General features: G+C 37.9%; 1 protein-coding gene across 3 annotated transcripts in view; it reads right to left on the reverse strand.

Annotated features, from left to right (window-relative positions):
- The window catches only part of PIEZO2 (piezo type mechanosensitive ion channel component 2), a 459,581-nt gene that overhangs the window by 130,501 nt on the left and 303,019 nt on the right, over positions 1–26,061 (reverse strand). For all 3 annotated transcript variants that reach the window (XM_069468281.1, XM_069468280.1, XM_069468279.1), the window contains exons 8-11: positions 5,513–5,675; positions 4,238–4,357; positions 1,341–1,379; positions 241–379 (exon numbers count right to left, since the gene is read on the reverse strand). In XM_069468281.1, coding sequence (XP_069324382.1) covers positions 241–379; positions 1,341–1,379; positions 4,238–4,357; positions 5,513–5,675 — 461 coding nt within the window. The remainder of the gene's footprint in view (positions 1–240; positions 380–1,340; positions 1,380–4,237; positions 4,358–5,512; positions 5,676–26,061) is intronic.

Consider the following 26,061-nt stretch of genomic DNA (forward strand, 5'->3'; position numbering starts at 1 on the left):
TGTTATCTATTTTGTATACCAGGATAGAATACAAATAGCAATATGCTAGGACAAAATATAGGCAGAACTTAAAGAAATGAGCTTAATTATACTGACCATGGAAGATAATACCTCTGTTTTGAAAAAGAGGAACCAAATCCAATAAACAAGAAACAAAAGTAAGCGAGAGGCCAAGCTTATGAAAGAGAGAGAAATACACCCCTGTGCACAACACGTGCCTTCCCGGGGCTGGCTCCTCACCTGAGGATTCGTCGGAGGGTTCCCATCGGTACTGGGGGGTTGAGTACAGGTCGGCTTTGCCGGGGCCGTTCTCCATGGGCAGGCTGGGGTGGATGGTGTGGTAGTCCACGGGGTTGCCATTCACAGTCACAAGCAGGCCCTGCAGGGGTGCAGGGAAAATGACACCTGTCACAGCAGCTCTGGGTTTCCAATGTCAATATACCCCCTCCTCCCTTCCTCTGCCCTCCCTTCCTCACCTGGCAGTGAGGAACTGACTGCAAGCTGAACAATTTAGTCAACTATCCAAATATCTTAGCAAGATGTATCTTGTACATTCCCTCTCCAAATCCAGCCTCCACAGAGTGATCGCAGTAAAAGGTGTATCCGATCTGATCTCACTTCTGTTGCAAACTGTGTGATGCACCCTCTGTGCTCAGTATAAAGTGCAAACACTCTTAAAAGGCTGTCTGAGGCCTTCAGCATTTGTGCTAATCTCTTGGCTTCTTTAGCATTTGCCACCGTCTACCCCTTAGCCATCCCTCCAGCTGCTTGGGACTCCAGACCTTTTCTGGACCTGGACCCAACTCTGCCCTGTCCCACACCCCATGTAGCTCTGCACAGGATGAATGCAAATGTCCTTCAGGCCTCAGCTGAGACAGCACCCTCTGGGGTCTCTGCCTGACTGCAAGGTTGCAATTCCCTCACTGCCCCGCTAACTGCAACTGCCTGTTCCCCCCTCCGCCCCGCCCCCCTCGTCTCTTTGCCTTTACAATTTTTGAGACAAACATACAAATATACACATGCACAATGGGCATGCAAGACTTCCTATTTAAAATATGTAATAGGTGTATCTACAGAACAAAATGCTTTTAAAAACATCCCACAAAAAAGGCTTTTCAAAAGTTTAAATACTTTATATATGATTATGCTCAATCTCATATCATATCAGTTACTGTTTTTTAACAACAATCAACTAGATATAATTTCTGCAAAAAAAATTGAAAAGCTTGTGGAAATTTTACAGATCACTAAAATATTCTCAAAAGAGCTAATTCCATTTCTGTCAGTCACTTTCACATCACTTACATAAGAGTACATGATAATTCTAAGGGTATACTAACATCAGATGGCTTGTAGTCATCCTGGGTCATGGATAGAAGCTGCAAAGAGCAAAGCAGGACAGCATGTTAGTAAGAAGCTGAAAGCATTTTAATGCTTCACTATACAAATACCCATTCTCTTTAACTCAATGATCACTAGTATGTTAAAACTGCCATGCGAAATATAAAGGGACAAATAATTGAATTGGATGCTGCTGTTTATTATAACTATTTTCCAGCTTCTGAGGTTAAGTTTTAATTATAACAGCAAATAAGCAACAATAAGCTGCATGACTATAAAAGTTATTATGTTTTTCAATTATTTTGTTCTGATAGAATAAGCAGCTTAGTTTTATACTCCTGGAACCCTTTAAGAAACCTGCAGAATTTTGAAAGTATTTACTTTTCAGGAAGTAGAAGTTTCATAATAAAAAAATTGATTTGTAGTACAGTTTGAGCTTAAGACTTGCATACTGTCTACAACAAAATAATTATTACGTGACTGTGCTTTCTAACCATATCAGTGCCAAGTGGTTTGGGCTTCCCCCAAATAATCATTGGCACAGAAAATGGTTCTGTGACATTTTTCAGTCAGGACTCATTTACATTCTTAAAAATCACTGAGCAACCCAAAGAGCTTTTATTTTTGTGAGTTCTATCTATCAATGTCTATCATATCAGAAATTTTAATGGGCATTTAAAATATTTATTTATTAATTCATTAAAAGTTTTAAAAAACTACTATACGTTAACATAAATAAATAATTCAAATAGCTATATTTAGAAAACAAATAGTAAAAAGAGTTTCATTATTTTACACTTTTGCATAGCTTTTTAAAGTCTGGCTTTTTAATAAGAGACAACTGGACTTCCATATCTGTTTCTGTGTCAAATCTGGTGTGATATGCTGTTTTGGTTGAAGTATATGAAGGAAATCTGGTTTCTCAGAGGTATGCAATTGGAAAAGGAAGGAGTATTTTAATAGTCTAACCAGATAATTGCAGATAGTCATTGCTACTACATCAAACTCAACCCGTGGTAGTTTCTTGAAGGTTAGTTGCGCTGTGGAATCTGAGACTATATTACTGACCTTTTCATACTCTGTAACATTAAAACCCATCAATGTATCTTGCACCTCAGGCATTGATGATTTTGAGGCTGTTGTTTTGGTGAGTTATACAGCTCTATCAAGTATTGACACATTTGATTATGTGATATTTGAGAAGCACATTTGTTAACATCACGCCGATCTCATCAAAAAAGCCCTTAAATATTAAAAGTTTTCAAGCTCTCAGTGGTGGATACAAGTTTTCCAAAATTCTAAATTTTACTCGAGCAGTGAAATTTTATCATCGCAACAAATGCTATCAGCTGTTTGCCCCTAAGTGTCAGGCTCCATTTTTTTCAAGAAATTGTCTGCCATGTACCCAAATCTGAATTTGGGTACTGTATTTGTCCATAGCTGTTCTTTCAGGTAAAAGTGGTTGCTATGGAAACACAGCGAGTTCAGCTCACAATGCCTTCCCTGGGTCATGTACTTTTTATCATAACAGTTGTCGTACTTTGTATGGGGCACATTATGCAGACTTTCCATTTTGTCACACAGAAAATAAAAAGACATGCATACCAAGGTTGAGATTTAAGAAAATTAACAACTCTTTTTGGCTAATCGAGGATTTTCTTAAGCAAAACCAGCCTTTTTGTTCTGTTTTCTGTGTGAACTTGGCAATGAACAGCTTGATCTATAATCACCACTCTCTGCGCTTTGGGGCCTCCACCTTGGTTTGGTCTCCAGCGCCGGCAGTTTTACCTACTGTTACTTTTGTACCATCAAGGCAAAGATCTTATGTATTAGTATGGAAACAGTTTGGGGCTTGAGGACCCCTGCAAGGGTCTCAGGATCCCCAGAGGGCCACAGGCCTCACTTTGAAAACAGCTGGGCTATCGTCTGTTGATATCTGTCCTTTACTGAAATGCACGAGATCATCTGAAACTTGGTGAGGTGAGAGAGACGAAACAGCCCTTGAAAGTCCCCAGATGTCTTAGGGCCCCATCTCTGCTCCACAGTGCTGTCACCCCCTAAGGCAGCTCACTCATTGTCCTACCCTGTCTCAGCAGGGGGTTAGCAGCACTGAAAGTACGACCTTGTGTCTTAGGGAAACTCACTTGCCACCAAAGGAATCAGAGAATCCACTCCTCAATTCTCAGACATGCTGGGAGGCATGCTGACTCCATCCAAGAATTATGAGTATTTGTCTTTACAACATTGCAAACAGGCCATTTTGACAAGTCAATAAAGCACTGACTCAATTGAGTTCAAAATGGTTAGTAAGTGATTAAAAGGTCATATGAATTATTTATTATATATAAAATACATGAGTTGTCTGAATTATCCAATTGTAACTCACTTTTCCTTGTCAAGACACACGGTTGCCTCAGTGTATTGAGAGATCCTCCAGCATATTCATACAGACTGTTTGGGTCTTCTCTAAGTGGTTATTGAGCTACTATTGTGGCCAGTTACCCCATAGAGTGAAATTATTTTTTGCAATGTATTTCAACTTTGAAACTTTCATTCCCCCAGTGCTAACAAATTGCTTTGTTATTTTTTGTTGGTTTTAAAAACAAAATTATTTTCTAAAAAATTAACAACATTCTTTTTAGGATTAAGAGACTTCAGTAGGAAGCACCGAAATATAAAATGATATTCTTGTAGGGTCTGATGGGACTGTGATATTTCCTCTAGAAACCTTATGCTTCCTCTCTGAGTGGAGCTCTCTGGTACTAAGCCTCCTAAATCAAACTATTTCTATAAACTGTGAACAACTTGAATTTACATATGATATTTTTATATAACAATAAAATACAGAAATAGAAAAATAAATTAGAGAATGGATGTTCCTTTCTTCACGGCTTACCTTTCTCTCATCTGTGGGGTAATGGGTTGCATACCACAGGCTCCTCCTCCTCTCTGCAGTTATTTGGATGGGGCTACAAGCCAGGGCTCTGTCCTCTTCCCTGGGCCTCTCTTCCTGCACCTGAAACACAGAATAAAAGGAACAGCTCTGCTTCCTGCAGCAGTTCCCTAAGCAGCCTGGGTGGCCAAGAGGGAGCTTTTCATCTTTGCCTCAGTATGACGATTTTTCAAAGTGAATGTTTACAATATACGGGATTCAATCTAGGTACTTTTAAAAATGACAAAAATGCTGTCCTGTAATTGATAAATACATCAATATTAAATGTTCCATGATTTCTACTAAGCCCCATACATTACAGAATATGCTCTAATGTTAAATATCCACAGCTTTTCCACGTGTATTCTAAACTGCACTAGAAAGAAGCTATGCAAATGTTCCTAGAGTGCAGTTAACCTTATAAGCCTAAGCCAGCCATTGGCAATTTTTAATTAACACAGTAACAAAAAGGGGAAATAAAAGCAAACTGAAGTTTTCTGTCACTGAAAGGGAAAAGAGAGAAGCCACACAGGCTTCGGTCCTCCTCTCAGTGCTGCGTCCTTGTTAATATTCCCAAAGGGAATAAAGTAGTCCTCATTTGTGCAGGAAGGGAATATCCTAATCCCCATCTTTCCACAAGGGGATGCCCAGGAGGCTACAGGGACCGCGGAGAGCTAGGCTATCACTCTAACATCCTCAGAGGCTAAGAGGGCTGGAGGAGATTTGGGGAACTTCAATCACCATGTCAAACAGGGGTGTGTGCTCTCTAAGATCCGAGCTTTGTTGACAAACATGGGTTTGAATCTGATTTGTACCGTTCAGTAAATGTGTGATTTCCGAAAAATTTACCTCTTTAACCTCATTTTCCTCATCTGTAAGAGATGTATAATACCTACTCTTCAGAATTATTTAGTGGATTAAATGGGATAATTTATGTGAACAGCCAAGCATATTGTTGGGCACTTAGTAAGTTCTCAGTAAAAATGAGTCTTCCATTCTCCTCACCACTTGTCATTCTTAGCAGCACACCATGATATCAGCAAAGGGAAGCTAGTCTTCTTTCTGACAGTATTTATATTCACTTAATGCTCTTTGCAGAATTAAAATACTACAACCATAATTCTAGAGTTATATTGGAATATAGTACTGATTTATCAGTAGGTGGTAGGAATGAATCATTTCACATGGAGATTCCAGGTTGCTTTGTAGACAAGATCATGAAAACCTTTTTATTCTTACTAGGGGTTCTTGTAGCCAGATGCGAATCAGAGTGGCCAGAGTATAGTACATCACCAGCAAGAGGATGGGGTTGGCGTGGTGATACCATGACAGCTCCGGGTTTACTATGATCTTCCAAGTACTGGAACAGTCTGTTTGAATTACTGATTTGATACCAAATAACCTGTTAAAAAACAAGGAAAAATGCTTTAGGAATGCAATAAGCTATATGTACCCAACATAGCATAAAAATATCTTGTTTTTAATATTCATAAGCTATTCCTAGCCTAATCCATCCTATTGTAGATGTTTTAATATTTCAACTACCCTTCTGTACATATAACTATATCTTTAAATAATATATGTAGACATATATAATATACATGTAATATATACATCCTAAAATCATATGTGATTGCATGTATAAAATTGATGCCAACACTAACCAGAATATACCAAATGTTCTACCAGTTCAAACATCTAGCTAATACTAAATCCTTTCACATCTATTAGAAACTTATGTTTTAATCGTCAATCAGCCCTAGTAAAACCCTGAATTATTAAAATGCCAAGTATGTGGTAACATGTTGCTAAGTCTAGCTAAATGAATAAGTATTTTGTTTTTGACTAAATTTAGCATTAGTTACTTAGCTAGTATTGATATTATTGGGCAAATATTGAAATTGGAGATAGTTGTATAGTTCAGCCATAAAAGTCACATATTATATAGTGAATTTCTGTAAGATATATATTTCTGTCAAATTTCATTTATGGGAAATATGATCTTTTCAAAGCTTTGTAATTAATCATTTACTTTGAAATGACTTTATGAGATTTGTTAAATTTTGAAATGGTTTAATTCTTACGCTGATTTCTACTACATAACAGAATGTATCTGATTATATCAAAGAGAAAATGCTCAAAGCACAATTGATTTAGAAATGTATTTTGATGTGTAATTTTCCTAAGAAAATACTACTAAATGCATAAAACTTTTACATGTTAAATGTTTCATACCTTTCTTTTGTTTGCACCTTTTATATGTGAACTTCCTTTCATTTTTATCTTACATTATTCATTCAGTTATAATATCTGCAATGACTATATGTCCTTCAGTTGTAAACTTGTCAGTACAATTACTGTTTTCTATCTCAATGCAAGTCCAAGATTAGTGTATTTATGGATGCATATTTTAAAGTAAGCTTAATAAAAATTAAACTTTCTCCAATTTTATCAGAAAAAAAAGTTATACTAAAACTTGCTGTTGGTATAGGTCTTTTTTTCCCTTAAGTCCAGGCAGACTTTTTTATAGTTAGCATTTGAAAGAAATATTTCCTAAGTGAAAAAGGGTTATATCCCACTTAGAATGGTAGAACTTTCTGAAAATGTTTTAGCAGCCTTAGATTTAAAAAGTAAATTTCTGGTCTAAAGTATACAGAACTGAAAGCTTTTTAGATGTAAAATCAGAGCAGCTGGATAGTCTTTTGGGTTAGGTTCCAGCTACCAAGTCCTCCTCCTTCTTGGCCTACACCTGGCACATAAGCTAGAAATAACTACATCAATACTCAGTTTAAAAATACCTGCTTTGCCCAATCAGAAATTTAATTGTAATTTCTGCAGCTGTTTGTAAATGGAACCATGCACCTTCTAAAAGACTTCATATCCCATTGACACTTCATACCTCACCACTGATATCATAACTGAATCTAAACTGATTTTGCACATTTCTACATGAATACTGAAGAATCACGTTTAACATTTTGTATTGCCAGTGTGTGGACCTAACAGAAATGAGTAGAGGCTATAAATGGCAGCTTGTTGTCCCATATAAGAAATATTTTTCTAATAGAGCTATGCAAATACTATAAGATCTAAGATTTCTAATTTTTTAAGAGACTAGACACTGAAGAAAAAATTCATAAACAGAACGTGAAATTTGTATTTGAAGTTCCCATTCTTTCTGGAGCTGCAATTCTGGGACACTATGCAGTATCCAACTATTATTTACTTTACTTAAACTTTTATTTTCCATGATTGCGTCTTGATAGTGACAATGCAAGGAAAAGTGACACCACAGCACTTGCCCTCCAGGAGCTATTCTGTCTACAATCATATGATCATGCAATGTGTTAGCTTGGTCAGAGCAAGATTTCATGGAAATCCTTTCTGTCTCTGGGTGTTGGGGATGGGTGCTGGGAAAAGTAGCTAGGAAGAAGAAAGAAGGGTATTGGCGCAGTTAGTCCAAAAAGGCTAGATGAGTGGATGAGAGAGAAGAGAAATCTCAAAGAACTGGTGAGATGTTGGCAGGTGGTGGGCTCGGGCTGGGGCTAGAGAGTCAGATTGGGCACAGTGAAAGCAAAGACTCTGTTTCACCAATGACGCATCACTGGATGTTTACTAACTTCATTCTATCTTGATGATACCCATATAATTTCTAGTGCTTTCACAGTGGTCCTGGTCTAGCATTCAAACAGATTAAATAAAAATATTAATATTTTAAAAATGTATTCGTCACTAAAAGCACTTAAAATGACTATCTTAAATCCCTCCATAGAAATATCTCCTTGCCTGAGAAGTATATGATGACACGCTATGAAACAGTGCATTCCAATTTATTGGTTATTTGGAAACAGAAAGATAAAGCATTTCTTTCCCACACATTTAGAATATTCCTATTTTTCTTTGATCCCACGCCCAGTTCTATTGGTAATGTATACGGATGTATTTGGTAAGTGACTCACCAGCTCTGAGCTTTCACTTCCTAATGAAATCTAATAGAGTTGGGGGGCGGGTGAGGATATAAGTATGTGGAAAACAAAGGAAATTTTGGAGAAGATCTTATGGTAAATACTTAAGATCCCACAAACTCTTCTATTTCCCAAAGGATGGCTGAAGATGGTTCCAAGTGATGTCCAGTTCCCAGTAGAGACACATTAGATCCTTGGGGCACATACTCCTGCTTTGGTACCTGGTCTGTCTGCTTTGCTATTTCATGGCCAACATTTCTGTCCACAGAACAGATTTTGCTTCTCTTCTTGGACAATTAAAATGCCAAGGGTGCTCTTCCTGTCTCCAGTTTCTCTCCCTACCACACTGTGACCACTGCCAGAGTTGCCTTCAGAAAGCTCGGGTTTAGCATGCCACCTTCCTCTTCCTGTTTCCTATCCCCAGATTGCCTGGAGAATGACCCCAGGTCGCAGCAAAGTATTCCTGAGGTCTTCAGCAACCTGTTTTCCTCTTCTTTCTCCCAGGCATGTAAACTTGAGCTGTACTGGACTGTTTGGGGTTTACCATAAAATCTCAGTCCCTTTGGTCTTGCTATTCTTTGTCTTTTCAGTAGTTGTGACTTTCATGGGCTCACCAAATCAAGAATTAGGGGTGCATATACCAGCTGAGCTTTACCCACCCCTTGGCAATGAAGATCCAAGGACTAGGCCAGGCATGGCTTCATAGACTCTTTGTCATCTCTCAGGGTAACTTCAGCTCCCAATCCCACTGCATCCTGTAATATGTACAATATGTATTTCTACTAGGTATGCTCAGTCATCCCAAAATATTGCAGGGGTCACCCAGAACACCAGCTGTCTAGGATGCATAATTATATTATTGCCATGGCCTCATCTGAACCTTTATGTTAATTTACCACAATTGGTCTTTGCTGTAAGCATTGGTTCTTCTTCATTCTTCCTTTCCATCCAGATATTCTCTATAGTTAGTATAAACCAGTACCCAAAAACCAATATCCAAAACACTTCATTCAGGTTTCTTCTTCTTCTCCATTTTTTGCTGCTGGTTGTTAACAGCCTTGACATCACCAAGGTCTAGCTCCACAGGCACTATCTCTAAGAAACTTCCATGATTTCCCCTCATTGGAATCAATTTGTCTTATACCTCCACAACAACTGTATTTGTAGTTATAATTTGAATTTTCACTATTGGTAGTTTATGAGTTTGTTGCATTGCCCATTTTGATTCTAATTCCTTTAAAAAAGGGTGGATGTCTTTTTTTGTCATATGCTGCTGTCTTTATGGCAGTGCTTAGTGTTTATTAATACAAGGCTTTAAACATAAGCTTATTTGATTGAATTAAATACACTGAGAATAAGTTATACCATTAAGTTATAGTAGGTGATTATGGTTATGATAAGAGTAGAGACTAAGGGATGGCAAAGTTCCTGCTTTTAAAAAATAAAGAGAGAAAGAAGAGAATGGTAAGAAACTGTAGATACACAAGCACATTTTACAGTTTTTAGAGAAACACTGCTGTTGCTCAAACCCCAACATCCGTGATTTTAGTGTCTCAATTTGGGAAATAAGAACACAGAATAAGTGTGTAACAAAGGCAACAACAACAACAACAAAAAAAAAACCTAGTTTAACTTCTCTAAAGTATATCTTGGGTCATATATAGCAGATGACTATTTCTCTTCTCTACTGGTTGTGAACAACAATCTTGAACTTTATCTTCTGAACCAATAAATAAATGTAGTTACTTAAGAAATAACACTAGCTTGTTTTCAAAACTGAGAATCCAGACTTATAATTAAGAAATAATAAGAGATTTAAATATCCAATAAGAAAAAAATATGAAGGAGTCTGGATGATTCCTTCAAGATCCTACAGCTGCACTCTACTCAGGTTACTGTGCATAAACATTCTTTCCATGTTTTGTGGTGACAGAGGGCATCACAGCCACAGGAAGTGTCCCTCATCACATCACTTTGATTATCCTCCCACAGTAGGGCCAAGTGTCCAGCTGATTTTGTCAGCTTGGCTGGCCCTCTCTGGACTCATTACAGATGTCTCTCCTCTTGCCCCATGGAGCACTTACTTTGCACTTTTTTCTCTCCCTCTGAAGCACTCATAACATCTGACAACATATGGTGAGTAGGGATTGGCAGGGCATTTGTTTCTACTTGCACATGTTGGCAGATTTATAAACCCTCCACCTGTTTTCAGGTTCACTCCAGACCACATCTGCCCGGTCTCTAGTAATACAGAAACCCAACCATTTGCAAGAAACATGTAATACTGACAATAACAGCACACTTTTAAAACACTTTTAATTGTGGCAAAATACACATAACCATAAAATTGACCATTTTAACAATTTTTAAGTGTACGATTCAGTGGTATGAACTACATTCACATTCACACAGAGCATTTCATCTCACAAAACTGAAACTCTATACCCATTAAACAACAATGCCCTATTCCTTTCTCCTCCTGGCCCCTGGAAACCACCATTCTACTTTCTGTCTTTAAGAATTCAACTACTAGGTAGCTCATATAATTGGAATCACACAGTTATTTGTGTTATTTAGTTATTTAATGACTGTCCTATTTCACCTAGTATGATGGCCTCAAGGTTCATTCATGTTGTAGCATGTATCAGAATTACCTTCCATTTTATGGCTGAATAATATGCCATTATATATACATATACACCACATATATGTCATTATATATAATACATATTCTATATGCATATAGTACATTTTGTTTATCCGTTCATCGTAGATTGGCATTTATACCTTTTGACTATTATGAATAATACTACTATGAACACGGGTGTACAAATATCTCTTCAAGACCCTGTTTTCTTATAAAATGACTTCTTTGCCTTTGGGTACACTGATAGCCTTGACTTCAGTATGACACAATTCATCCATGTAACAAAAAACAATTGTACTCCCTAATTTTTTTGAATCAAAAGAAAGAGTCCCTGTTTTCAATTATTTTAGGTATATAACCAGAAATGGTTATATGGTAATTCTATTTTCAATAGAGGAACCACCTCTATTGTTTGGGGAACCACCATACTCTTTTCCATAGCGTTTACACCATTTTATATTCCCACCAGCAGTGCGCTAGTGTTCCATTTTCTCCATACTCATGCCAATTCTTGTTATTTTATGTCTTTTGAGAGTAGCTATCCTAATAGATATAAGATGGGACACCGTACCTTTTTTTTTTTTTTTTTTTTTTGAGACAGAAGCTTGCTTTGTTGCCCAGGTTAGAGTACAGTGGCATCATTATAGCTCACTGCAACCTCAAACTCCTGGGCTAAGGAGATTCTCCTGCCTCAGCCTCCCAAGTAGCTGGGACTACAGGCGTGTGCCACCATACCTAGCTAATATTTCTATTTTTGGTAGAAACGGAGTCTTGCCATATTGCTCAGGTTGGTCTTCAGCTCCTGGCCTCAATCAATCTTCCCACCTCAGCCTCCCAAATTGCTAGGATTATAAGCATGAGCCACTGTGCCTAGTTTCATGCTTTTAATTTAGGCTTTTTTCCTCAAGAGCTCAGAGTTCTAAATCTAAAGCAAGTTTTAAATTGTTTTTAGGAAGCCAGGAAATATATTCATTTCAACTAGCATAAAATGATTATTTGGGGGCAAATAATCCTCTAGAGAAAACATCTTTTAATACTCTTCTCATTTTTAACCTCACATCCTTTAATTGAAATAAATGGGGCACTGAATGGAGGAAGTAATGGTAAAGAAAAATCATGCAGAAGACACAGATGTTTCTCAGGAAGTCGGAGAATTTGAGTATAAAATACAGGCACGAGGTCAGAAACCAGACTCAAAAGAGAGGAGGCTTGTTGAAGCTTGGCTTAGAAGTTCAGGCCTTGTCAGACCCCCAGGGTGATCAGTCAATGCTATTTTTATACCATTTTCCCTGGAAAGGGGTTTGGTGGCAGACCCCAAGCATCCCAAGGCTCCCTATGGGGAATTCCCATGCAGAGGATTTAGAAACTTCATGACACAAAAGAAGCTAAGTGAATTGGTGGCTGTTATCAGTCGCCAGTGAGACACATTCATTTCTCTCGGCTGAGTGTCTGGGAATAAGTAGCAAGCAGCCTTGGAAGAGGGAGGAAACATCATTTCCATAAGGAAGTCCTGGTTCAGAGGAAAGTATGCAACTTTTAGTATTAATTGTGTTTGAAGGTGTAAAGCTAGTAATAACTGCAGCTACCCATAGATGGTCCTTGGGGATTCAAATCTTTAAGCAAACATGGGTACCCTGCAGAAGCTTGTAGAATGAATTGTGGGGCAAAATGGCCAGGCACTAAAAATTACCAGCTTTTCTTTTTCTTCCATCCCCTGCCCCTCCTTTCCCCACCCTAATAGCCATAAGTCTAATAGCAACAAAACATGGGTTTTATATTTAATGGTTAAAAAATATGAAAATTCAGATGGCACATGTTCTACTTAATATTAATATATTGATTTTAAAACACATCTCTGGAATTAAATTGCCTTAGCATGAACTCACAATAAACTTGCAAAAAATCAGAGGCTATAGGGCTGAATGGAAAGAAGAGGAATATAGACACAGATTCAAATCCTGCCTGTATTATTACCTATGTGACCTTGAGTATGACATTTAACCACTTTAAGCCTCAATTTCTTCATTTGGAAAATGAAGCTAGTAAATAGTGTATCTTGAAGAGGAATTGTGAGGATTAGAAATGATAGGCACAAAACTTTTGAAATATGTCTCACGTCAGTTCAACTTTGAATTGTTGAAATGGGTGAGGCCTTTTGGCTGGAGCCGCCATCTTCCAGTAATTCACCAAAATGACCAACACAAAGGGAAAGAGGAGATACCTGTTCTCTAGGCCTTTTAGAGAACATGGAGTTGTTCCTTTGGCCATACACATGGGAATCTATTAATACAAGAAAGATGATACTGTAGACATCAAGGGAATGGGAACTGTTCAAAAAGGCATGCCCCACAGATGTCACCATGGCAACACTGGAAGAGTCTACACTGTTACTGAGCATGCTGTTGGCATTATTGTAAATAAACAAACAAGTTAAGGGCAGGATTCTTGCCAGGAGAATTAATGTGCATATTGAGCATATTAAGCACTTTAAGAACTGAGATAGCTTCCTGAAACATGTGAAGAAAAAGAAGGAAGCCAAAGAGAAAGATACCTGGGCTCAACTGAAGCGCCAGCCTGTTCCACCCAGAGAAGCACATTCTGTGAGAATCAACGGAGTCTGAACTGCTGAAACCTATTCTCTGTGAATTCATGGCATACTAGGGGTAGCACTCTTTGTGAGAAGCAGGGTAAAGGAGGCTGAGGTGCTAGAACCTACTCCCTGTGAATTCATGGGAAATAAAATACCCCTGGACTGTATATATAAAAAAAGAATTGTTGAAACGGCATTTGGAAATGTCCTATTCAAAATTGTTTTGGATTGCAAGCTAGAGGTTCACTAGATTTCTTATGTGATAGCTATTAATTTCTCCTTTGTATAAAACTATAGATGTATATAGTTCAAAAGTTAAATATATATGTGTATATATATAAATGATATATCTTTTGTTTGGACAGCAATGTGCCTAGATAATATTTGCGGGTGCTCTTATTGGGGAACAAATGGAGAACAATCTCTTCTTACTGTACTTTAAAGTTAAAATCTAAATATTTATGTGTACTTTCTTCTCCAAGAAAAACAATTCCAAAATTCTGCCCAGTTATACAACTCACTGGTTGGATTCCTGGGTGGTGCTTGGTCGGTTCTTACAGTTCAGGATTAGCTCCTCACAGGCCCACACAATTGCATCCAATATGCTGCAATGGCATAGTAACATCTTAAGTTCTCTCAAGACTCCCATTTGGAAATAGGGGCACATACCACAGGCACTAGGCTGCAGTTATGATCAAATCTCACTAGACAGGAACTGGGAAGACTTCCTGCCTGATGCTGGCCCTTGCACCAGCTCTCATGACCCACTGCTTTGATCTCTGCCTGTTTGAATCCTGTCCATTTCCAGATGCACCTTGTATGCTGTGTGTGGTTGACATTTTGGTGTCCCACAATAGTGTTATATGCATGGCCCATGCTCAGAGTTATGACAGCGGCAGCCCTAGGAGTAGCTTTACTAAAAATTGTGCACTAAATAATTGGAATTATCAATCAAGAATTAAAGATTTTAGATTTCAGTTTTGTGATCATTGCAAAAAAACAATGCAGAGGACATAAGTGTTGCAAATGTATTCCAAAGAGACCGATGTGAAGAACTTGAAACTGGCTCTTTGATCAGATTTTAACATTGCTCTATCAATGTTTAACATGCCACTTAACAAAAAGTCCAAAGATCCAGATTGGGTGACTCCATGCACAATCCCTCAGGTGGTTTTCTCTTTTCCCTTCTGTTGTTCTCAGTGTACTGTTGGCATCCACCTTCGTGGATTTTTCTCTCATGGTCACAAGAAAATGCTGCAGTTTCTCACATAAAATCTTCACAAAACTTCGTTGAGAAATGGAGAAAAGGTGAATCTCATATCAAGAGCTTTTTATCTAAGTTTCTACCTGGAATCATTTACCTTTAGTCTGAAGAACATCCTTTAACAGTTTGTGTAGTGCAGGGCTGCTGGTGCCGAATTCTCTCAGTTTTTATAGTCTAAGAATATCTGTATTTGATCTTCATTTTTGTCCACCTACATCTTTAGATTTGCAATTATAAGTTTATAGTTTTATTTTTTTTCTTTCAAAAGCAATTTTAATAATATTGTCCTATTGCTTTTTGACTGGCATTGTTTCTGGTTAGAAGAGTGTGATAATTCTCACCATTGCTCCCTTGCACATAATGTGTCTTTTTATTTGGCCGTTTTTAGTGTTTTTCTGTATCACTGGTATCCCAAAATTTAATTATATTGTGCTTTGGTGGAACTCCATTTTTTTTTTTTTTTTTTTTTTAGATTGCGGTCTGTTGAACTTCTTGGATCTGAGGATTTATATTTTCCATAATATTTGGAAAACTTTCGGCCACTATTTATTAAAATATATTTTTCTGTGCTCACATTTTTCTGAGACTCCAATTACATCTGTGTTAAACCTTTGAAATTGTCTTATAGGTTATTGTGGCTCTGTTTTTGTTGTTGTTGTTGTTTTGTTTTGTTTTCTCAATTTCTTTTCTCTCTGTGCTTTGATTTGGGTAGTTCTTATCACCCTATGTTCAAGTTCATCAATCTTTTCTTCTGAGGTGTCTAATTTTGCTCTTAAGCCCATTGAGTGGTTTTTTAAATATTAGCTGTGGTGTTTTCTTAAGCTCTCTTAGTTCCATTTGTTCTTTTTGTTTATCAGTTATTTTTTATAGATTCCTTTTCTGTCTTCATTATGTTCATGTACTTTAGTCTTGAAAATATTTAAAAGAGCTGTTTTTAAAGAGTTTGCTATTTCTAGGTCCGTTTTCATTGATTGAGTTATCATTTTTTAAATTTTAATTTATTTATTTTATTTTTTTTTTTTTATTTATTTTTTTTTTTGTTGAGACAGAGTCTCACTTTGTTGCCCAGGCTAGAGTGAGTGCCGTGGCGTCAGCCTAGCTCACAGCAACCTCAAACTCCTGGGCTCAAGCGATCCTCCTGCCTCAGCCTCCCGAGTAGCTGGGACTACAGGCATGCGCCACCATGCCCGGCTAATTTTTTCTATATAGATTTTTAGTTGTCCATATAATGTCTTTCTATTTTTAGTAGAGACGGGGTCTCGCTCAGGCTGGTCTCGAACTCCTGACCTTGAGCGATCCACCCGCCTCGGCCTCCCAGAGTGCTAGGATTACAGGCGTGAGCCACCGCGCCCGGCCCTAATTTATTTTTTTTATTTCAGGATATTATGAGGGTACAAATGTTTTGGTTACATTTTATGTCTTTGCCTCACCCAAGTGAGGTTTAGAGGCATGCCCTTCCCCTCTACAATGCTCACCACGTCCATTAGTTGTGAGTTTACCCCCCCCACCCCGCAATCCCCTAATCCCTGGAGAATATTACTACCGTGTGAGCACCATAGTGTTGATCAGCTAGTGCCAATTTGAAGGCGAGTATATGTGGAGACTATTCCTCCGATCTTGTGATACCTCACTGCTTATAATGGGCTCAAGCTCAATCCAGGAAAATATAAGAGGTGCTAGATCACTGTCATTTCTTATAATTGATTAATTGATTGAGTTATTTCTTGCTCTTTCACAAGTCTAAAAATTTTCAGCTGGTTGCTGCACATTATTATTTTTACCTTATTCAGTGTCTAGATTTTGTTTTCCTTCTTTAAGGAGTGTTGAATTTTGTTTTGGCAGGAAGTTAAGTTACTTGCATATCAGCTTTTGATGTGGTAGGTCTGGAATAGCCTTTATGGTATGACTAGCTTAGCCCTAGTAGAGCAAAAGTTCTCTTCATTGTGGCCAGAATTATGTTTTCTCAGCCCTATATGAGCTCTGAGAGTTACTGTGTTTACAATTCCTCAGTATTTTTTCTGTTCCCAGCAGTTTAGCTTTGCCTGACTTCATGGAGTCTCACTCTATGCATGCACAGTTTAGCATTCAGCTAAAGGATTGGGTGACCCCATGCAGGTGTCCAGAGCTCTTTCTCTGCCTAACTTCCTCCTCTCCATGACCCTGTGCCACAAATTTTAGCCCCCTCAGCCTTTCCAAATTCTGATCTCCATTTCTTCAGCTCATCAAGACTGCCATGCTTGTCTTGGATTCCCTTTCCCATATCATGTGCAATAAATGCTACCAGGTAGAAAGCTGGAATAATTATAGAGCTTATCCTGCATGTTTCCTTTCCCTCAGGCATCATAATCCTATACTTCTAATTGCTCAATGTCTGAAAACAGTTGTTTGATGTATGATGTCTAGTTTTCTCTTTGATTATGGGGAGGAAGGCTAGTGTAGTACACTTCACATATCTTAACACTTGCCTACTAATATGCATACATACTTGCATAATCATTATCTACCTACCTACCTACCTACCTACCACCTAGACGTAGAATGTTCTGGTTAACAGAAAATTTTTATCATAGGTTTACTCTATATAAATACAATCTAAATAATAAATGTGTGATTTGTGAACAGCCCGTACATGAAAATGAATGATTGTATCTTAACTCATTTTCTCTCTTCTTATCTCATTTCAGATACAATCCAGAAGTTTTCCAGGTTTCTGGCATGAGGAAATATGAATCCTACATCCCCACTGCCACCTTCTCCATCTACTGTCAGCAGATGGATTCTACTAACGTCACAGACCTTCTCCTTTTCTGTCTCTGAGCCTTTATGATGTGATGTACACCCACGTGAACACACATCCTCTTTCAACTTCCAAACTTCCATCTTTCTTGAATTCTCACCAAAGAATCTCAGAAAAATTCCTTCTTATCTTTTTATTCTCTTTCTATATTATTTGGAAATCCAGAAGTGATTATAAATGCAATAGTGCTAGTATAAGTATAAAAAGTATAAATAAAACTAGCAATAGTGCTAGTATAAGTATAAAAATCAAAGTTACACATTTTTTTTAATGAAAATAGACTTAATAACAAGTTCTATCACCTTCTAATGTTTCTCAAGTTATTTTTCAGGCCCATTTGTAAATATAATAAAAATAATTAGTAGAAAAATGATTGTGTGCTTGGATGTCACTGCAATGTCACACTGCTATGTAAGTTTTAAATGCTTTCTCTCAATTTTAGCATTTAAATTGTTGAAAACCTGTTTCAAACAATTCAGGAGCCAGCACTGATCTGCCACATGGGACAGAAATGACTTAGAATATCCAGAAGCCCCTGTCGGAATACAGTCAATTGGCTATAACTAATGGTGTCCCCACCCCCCTAATTAACCTTTTTATGTGGCTGCCTCATTGAAAATAAACAGCTAAAACTGCCCCCCCCCAATAAAACTGGTGTTTGTAAAATTACCAATATAATCCACAATGACAATTTAAATTCCCTTTTCAAAAGGAGGAGATGCTTAAAAATATCTTTGAGTAAACACTAAAACAAATTTCCTAGTATGCCCTAAGGGTGCATCACAGCTAGCTGTGGAAGCTCCCTGTAAGCAATGCTGGCACACCAAAGCACTGGTTCCTTCCTCCTAAGTTGCAGACCTGGAAACTACAGAAGGAGCCAGGCCGGGGTATGCTGGCCTGTAATCAGCCTAGTGGAATTGGCTCTCACAGGTCAGGAAGCAGGGAACCTGCTGACTACAGAACACGAGCGCAGAAGCCAGTCCACCACACTTCCTGTTGGATGTTATTAACAGTTCTCTTTTCAATTTTGTATTTAGTGAGTATGGGTTGGGGGGTTGGGGCATACTAAGCTGCTAATGAGCATCTACAACTCAAGTTTCTAGAAGGGAGAACAAGCCAAGAGACAGCCAAAAAAACAGAACTTTGGATTAAACTAGACTTTGTAAATTAAACTTGGAAACCAGCATTTATATCTAACCCTGATCAATCAATCAGTGGCTCAATAAACTTTTGGAGCTCTAGACTGAAATCTGTGGAACTTCTTAGATGTTATATAAGCCACCATTTTAAAATAAGTAGAATATATCTTAATATTAAGATATTATTAATATTAAGAGCTGAATACTATATAACTTTTTCATGATTCAGAAAGTACTTAGGATATTTTATGACCTTGTAACTATTACTAGGAACACCAATTTCATCATAAGGTACCATGTAGGTAGAAGTATAGAGGTTATAAGAATACGTACTGGCCCTCTGAAATGTCTCTTTTTATATAGAAAAAAATCCTATTAAGTTATGTCTTAACATTTTTGGCATTCTAGTTTTTTATTAAAAATAATTAATATGATTTTGATTGTTTAATTTTGAGAAGGTAGAAATTTTTCTTTTGTATATGCAACTTTGAATTACGTCCTTATTTCATGTTTTGGAAATTACTTCTAACAAAAACTACCTGCAGTTTTTCTTTTACTCCCTTCATAATTATGATTAATTTTTAAATTGTCTATTCAACAATGAGAGTATTTGAGAGAAACACTACATATAGCCCTGAGTTTTCTCCCTCACACACTGTTAATAGCCCTAAAGTACCGTCTATTATTTAGGAAGTACAGAAAATAAAAGGCAGGATCAGCTGTGTATTTTTTTGGCGAATGCTTGAAATAATTTTTTTCCTAGAGTCAGTTTTCATCCTCTTATATGGTCTTGCTTAAATTGAAATAACCCAATTCCAGAAGAACAAAGTAAGTAGAGGAAACAAAAGAGTGGGAGGAGATAAATTTAAGTGCAATTAACAGGTGAAGATACAAGACAAAACCAATCTTTGAAGTATCAGAGGCAAAAAGAATCCCACAATAATTTGCCAACAATGCAAGACACTGAACTGAATCACACAGTATGATGATTTTAAATTTCTTAAATTGGATGTAATGATAGGACTTATAAAACATGGACACCCATTGCTCAGATGAAATAGATATTAGCATTCTGCTGTATTTGATTCTGTCTGTACACTAAAGAAAAAGAAATAGGAACTTAGTGGCCAAGCTGAAGCCTTGCCCGTTACTCTTCCTCCTGATTCTTCCTCCTCAAACGTTATCTTGAGACTAGTGCGTATCATTCCCATGGATATTGAACTCACTTTTGCTACATATGAATGCATCCACAAATAATGAATTTAACCTTATGTATACGTTTTTATACACAAATATAATATAGTTCATTTTAATTTCTGGGTAGTATTTCATTGCATAAACAAACCACAGACTACTCTAGGAATCTAGAACCAGGGAATAATTTATAATAGTAAAAAGATACAAGTTTCAGTAATTTGTGGGGAAAAATGTATTTAAAATAAAGGCAGCATAAAGGTGACATGAAGGCTTTCAAGACCTCAACATTGTCAGAGCCTTGGCTTCCCTTCTACAGCTTTCTCTCCTGGAGCTTTCCAAAACTTCTTGCTGCTTAATGTTTTATTCAGACAGAGACAAATTATTATATATATGCATACATGTATAGTTAAGGATATTTATTAGTAATGGATAGTAATAGTGCAAAGCTGATGACATTTGAAATGACCACGATAGAGAAATGTGTAGATAATTACGGTATATCCATGTAGAGTATGGAAAACTATGCAGCCATTAAAATAATAAAGAATATCTATCTATCTATCTCTATATTTGACATAGAACAATTTTGAAGATGTATTTTAAATATTTTTAAAATTTTAGAATAATTTTAAATTTACAGTAAAGTGAAATTTATAGTACAGAGAATTCCCTGTACCCATTTTCCTCTATTGTTAACATCTTACATTAATATAGTATATTTGTCACAACTAACAAACTGATACTAACACATTTTTAACTAATGTCCATACTTTATTAAGATTTTCTTAGTTTTTACCTAATGTCCCTTACCTATTCTAGCATCTCATCCAGAATATTACACTACATTTAATCATAATGTCCCCATAGGCTCCTCTAGGCTGTGACATCACCTTAGACTTTGCTTGTTTTTGATAACCTTGACAGTTTGGAGTACTGATCAGGTATTCTGTAAAATGACCCTTAATTTTGGTTGGTTTGTTTTCTCTGCTTAGACAGTGGTTAAGGATTTGGGAGAGGAAAACCACAGGGGTAAAGCCCCACTTTCATCACATCACATCAAGGATACATGCTGTCAACACGACATCACTAATGATGTTATGCTTGATCACCTGGCAGAGATGGTGTTTTCAGGTTTCTCCATTGTAAAGTCACTCTTTCTTCCCCCTTTCCATACTGTATACATTGGAAGGAAGTCTATGTACAGCTCATAATCAAGAGGTGGGAAATTATGAATTATTTGGAATTCTTCCATCTGGGACAGAATTATCTCTTATCCCCACATTTATTTATTTATTCAATCATTTACTTATATCAATATGGACTCATGGGTATACATTTGATACCTTGGATTTTACTCCTATACTGATTTATTTTGTTGCTCAAATTGTTCCAGCTTTGACCATTAGCATTTGGAGCTTTTTCAGTTTGCTGTTGTGTTCCTTTGATAAGCCTCCTTGTTTGGTTATTTTCTGGCACTATAAAATGCTCCAGGCTCATTTCATATATCCCCTGACCAAGCCCCAGAGTCAGCCATTTCTCCAAAGAGCACTGGTTCCGTTTATTGGAGAATGGTATTTAGAAACCAAAATCTGGGCACTAGGTGTGCTTCTTGCTACTGGGTATCATTGCTTCTAGGCCCTCTCTGCTGAAAGAGCAAGGAAATATGTGTGCATGTACACATATCTGTAAATATTCCTATATGTCACTATCTGTATTCATATTAAGATAAACACGAGTTCATACTTATGACTCCAATTCTAATCTGTTATCACATTGTTCTAGCCTTTACTTCTTGCTTATCTGTAACCTCCCTCTCAGACAGTGAGAACGTGCTGCCTTATCTTCCATCCATTTGCTCATTTGTTTAATCTCTCTATACATGTATGGTGGTTTCAGAATTGTTATCTGTACCTCTATGGGAAATGACTTTATCACCTAAAGCAGTGGTCCAACCTTTTTTAGCACCAAGGACCAATTTCATGGAAGACAATTTTTCCACAGGCTGTGTGGGGTGGGGTGCCACGGGTAGGGAGGAGGTGGTGGGGAGCTCTCTGGTGGTGCTACACAGCCCATTTCCTAACAGCCCACGGACCAGTACTGGGCTGCGGCCTGGGGTTCGGGACCGCAGAACTCACGCACAGTGCTTAGGTGCAGTTCCTCTTGTCTTTAGTCATGCAATCACCACTCATTTCCAGTTACCTAAGTCAGCACCTTTCTCCTTACCCTCCTTCAGTGAGATAATATCACACATTTTTAATACAGTTAGATTCTTTTGTTATAGTCTACATTCCACCCTGAGATCTTCCAATCTCCTAATTTTAATTTATATACATTAAGGTTTACTTTCTATGCTGTAAAGTTCAATGGGTTGTGACAAATGTACAGTGTCATGTGTTTACTATTACACTATTATACAGAATAATTTCACCACCCTAAAAAATTTTCTGTGCTTCAACTAGTCAACCTTCCACGACTTATCCCCCCAAACTTCTGGCAACCACAGATCTGTCTACCATCTCTTTGGTTTTGCCTTTTCCAGAGTGTCATACAAATGGATGTCATACAAATGATATAGCATGTAGCCTTTATAGATTGGATTTTTCACTTAGCAATATGCATTTAAGATTTATCCTCCCAATCTCACTCTGACTAATGCATATATTCTCATGTGTGTATAAATATATAGAAAAAAATGTTTGGAAGTATACCTATTATTGGCCTCAGCTATCTCTTATGGAAAAAAATTGAATTATGTATAAGAACAAGTTAAAGAAAGGAAGCTTTCAATTTTATCCTTTTATTTTTTTTTCTGAATGATATAAACTTTTTCCAATGAGTATGCATTACCACTGTAATTTTAAAGATTATTTTTTAAAAATATGTAATTTTCTGCCACCTTCATTTTACTTCTTTGTTCACATCCTTGTACATTTCTTAGATTTTCATTTCTACAGTTGGTACAAAGATTTTTGATTAAAAGCATTTATAACACACAGAACAGAGCTAGTACTTCTTTTATCATGCATTTTGCCCATGTTTAAATGTTTAAAAAAAATCAAAACCAGCCCATTTTTCCTGATTAGACCAACTTTTGCCTCCTTTCCCTTCTTTTTTCTCTCTCTGTCCCTGCAGATATTCTCTTTTGTATCATCTCCTCCCTTGAAGCTTAACTGGCATTAGACAGTGAACAGGCAACACACAAGGCTTACAAGACAGCTTCCAAAAGAACTTCTCTGAGAACTGCCAGGTGGGATTGCCTCAACCATCTGGAGAAAATGGCACGAAAAACTGGCATCGTCTCCAAAACATTTCAACCACAGATTTTGCAGCAGTTATAGATAAAGACAACTACAACCTTGGACAAGACCACAGTTGTGCACCTCTCTCTTCTCTCTTCCCTATAAAAACTCCAATCCTACTTCAGCTTAGGGAGTTAGCTAATGCTAAGGGGTTTCTTGATGTATATCAAGCCTTTAACTTCTATTTTAATAATCTTTTTCTTTGACAATGTCCAATGGAAAACTAATTTCTGGTAAGAATATGTCCTATGCAAAACAAAAATAATTAAATCTCATGGGCAAAAGTCACCCCTAAGTTACTAGATTAACAGAGATTTTTATAAGCAAAAGATAGAATAAAAATATAAAATATTGCTACCCACGGCAAGCTTAGCACTGAATAAACCCATACAAACTTCTAAGTAGTGTGATGGCTTCTAATTATAGTAAAACCAATCTTGTAGATAGCTTCAAAGTTCAACTGTTTGTGAAAGGCTGTTGAAATATTATTTGATACAAACTTTTCCCCACCTTCTTAAAAGCTTGCTAATAATGGAAAATTTCCCCAAGCCTTTACAATTGAAAGTTGTAAGAGTTTGAATGCCCACTAATTAACTTGGGCTTTGGACAAGAAAAGTTTTCAAAATGAGACACTGAGCAGCTGCCCTGTAGGAATTCCTATTTTAGCAAAATGTTTGGGAATTTTGGTGCATTTTAACTGCTGTCTTCAACAGAGGGATTCACATTTTCTTTCCATTGTTTCCTAAATGATCCTGGAAGAACTGTGAATCAAAGGCAAAATATACACAGAGAAGAGGAGTTCTAGGTGGATCACAGAATTATTGCAAAGTGTGTGAGATACTGGTCCCAGAGAGGGGCCTGGACCTCCTTGTGGTGAACTGTAAACACTGGTTTGTCTCACATGGGATCCTTATGCCAATATTGCCACCGTGTAGGTGACAATATTGGTCATATATTTAGAAAGGCTACATGATCTGGAGTCTGAGCATCCATAAAGGCATCAGCACATTCCCCTGCCTTAGTCTCTAAGGCCAGAGTTTCATCTCATCCCCTGAGTACCAAAGTGTTGTGTCCTCAGTGTCTGGTGGATGCTTCTTGATGCTTCAATGAGTTCAACGTATGCTGAGATCAGCAAGAGAGAGGCAAGAACGCACCGGGGGACTTGTTTTCATGAACAAGAATGGGTGTGCCTTCTCTGTCTGGCCTTCAGGGGTCCAGCCCCACCCTCCTCCTCTGTGCTCCCCCAAATGAAGTGTCATCACGTCCCCAAGACCTCTCATTCAGAGCCATCTCATAGCAGTTTCTTAGATCTTTCCTTCCCACTTGCTTGAACAAGCTCCCTAACAAGCTTTGCTGCAGGTTCATGCTGCTGGCTCCTCCAGGAAGCCCTCCTACAGTGAGTCGTGTCCTCACTGGGCTCTCTCCTCTCAACCTTTTACCTTTCTTACCTCAGGTGATGGGAACTCCCTTACATTGTTATGGTCATTTGTGATTGTGAATGTAAGTTCCTTCACATGCCTTTGCTTATGCGATTTGATATTAATTTAATACTTCTAGCCAGGCGAGGTGGCTCAAGCCTATAATGTTAGCACTCTGGGAGGCTGTTGTGGGAGGATCACTTGAGCTCAGGAGTTCAAGACCAGCCTGAGCAAGAGCGAGACCCTGTCTCTACTAGAAAGAGAAAAAATTAGCCAGGCATGGTGGTGCACACCTGTAGTCCCAGCAACTCAGGGAGGCTGAGGCAAGAGGATCCCTTGAGCCCAGGAGTTTGAAGTTGCTGTGAGCTAGAATGATGCCACTGCACTCTAGCAGGGGCGAAAGAACAAGACTCCTTCTCAAAATAAATAAATAAATAAATAATACTTCCATGTGTACAGAACTCATCTTCACAAAGATCCCTGAACTTCTCTTAAAAAGTTATAATTTATTCTTCTTTGCATCACACAGAGCATTTAAATCTGTTTCTCAAAGTGGGATGTTTTTAGATCACGTGGAGAAGCTGTTACAATGCTGGTTCCCAGATCCCAGCTCTAGGTATTCTGTGCCTCTAAGTCTGGGTAGGGCCCAGGGGTAAGCTTTTTTCAAACTACCCCTCTGGCCCCCAATGCCCGTGATTCTCATGCTAACAAAGTTTCAAAAGCACTGATTAGCTCACTGTTAGTCGTAAAACAATGCTGAACACATATAAATTAAACAGAGTTGGAAATATTCTCATCAGACCTGGGACATTTCTAATTTCTCATTAGAATTGGGGGGAAGGGAGGGTTCACGTGAAGGGCAGGGGACCATATGCTCACAAGTTACAATGCGGGTATTCTAGTTATTTTACGGAGGCTCAGATAAACTCTATGATCCACATGAGTAAGGTGGATATGAATTTGAGAGACAAGAATGCTTATGTGCAGAGAGGTCGAGTAATTTACTCAAAGCCCACAGCACCTAGTGAGTAGCTGAGCAACATTTGAACAGAGACACAATCGTCCCCTGGCGATGGGAGCAGTATGTTGTTTACTTCAGTAAGAACAGAGAGAGTAGGTGCTTAATAATAGTATTTATTTAATGATGGAACAAGAGCAGGAAGGAACTACCTGGGCAGCTTAAAGTTCTGTAATTCCATCAATTCCCTCAGTAGGAGACAAATGGGGGCTCCACCTGCCCAGGGTAATGTGCTATGCATGCTGCAGCCTGTGGCTTATGTACACCTGAAAAATGTGTTAACATGCCAATTTTCAGGCCCCGGCCCTGGAAATTCTGGATTCCCAAGTCAGGAGGATGTTGCTATCATCCCAAAAGTGGCATGTGGTGAATGCCTGAGGGCTCGGAGAACGTGGCCCAGGGTAACAGGTGCCCAAGTATGTCAGTGGCCTCACAAAGATGAAAGACAGCGCTG

Source organism: Eulemur rufifrons, chromosome 5 (assembly GCF_041146395.1).
Source record: "Eulemur rufifrons isolate Redbay chromosome 5, OSU_ERuf_1, whole genome shotgun sequence".
NCBI lineage: Eukaryota > Metazoa > Chordata > Mammalia > Primates > Lemuridae > Eulemur > Eulemur rufifrons.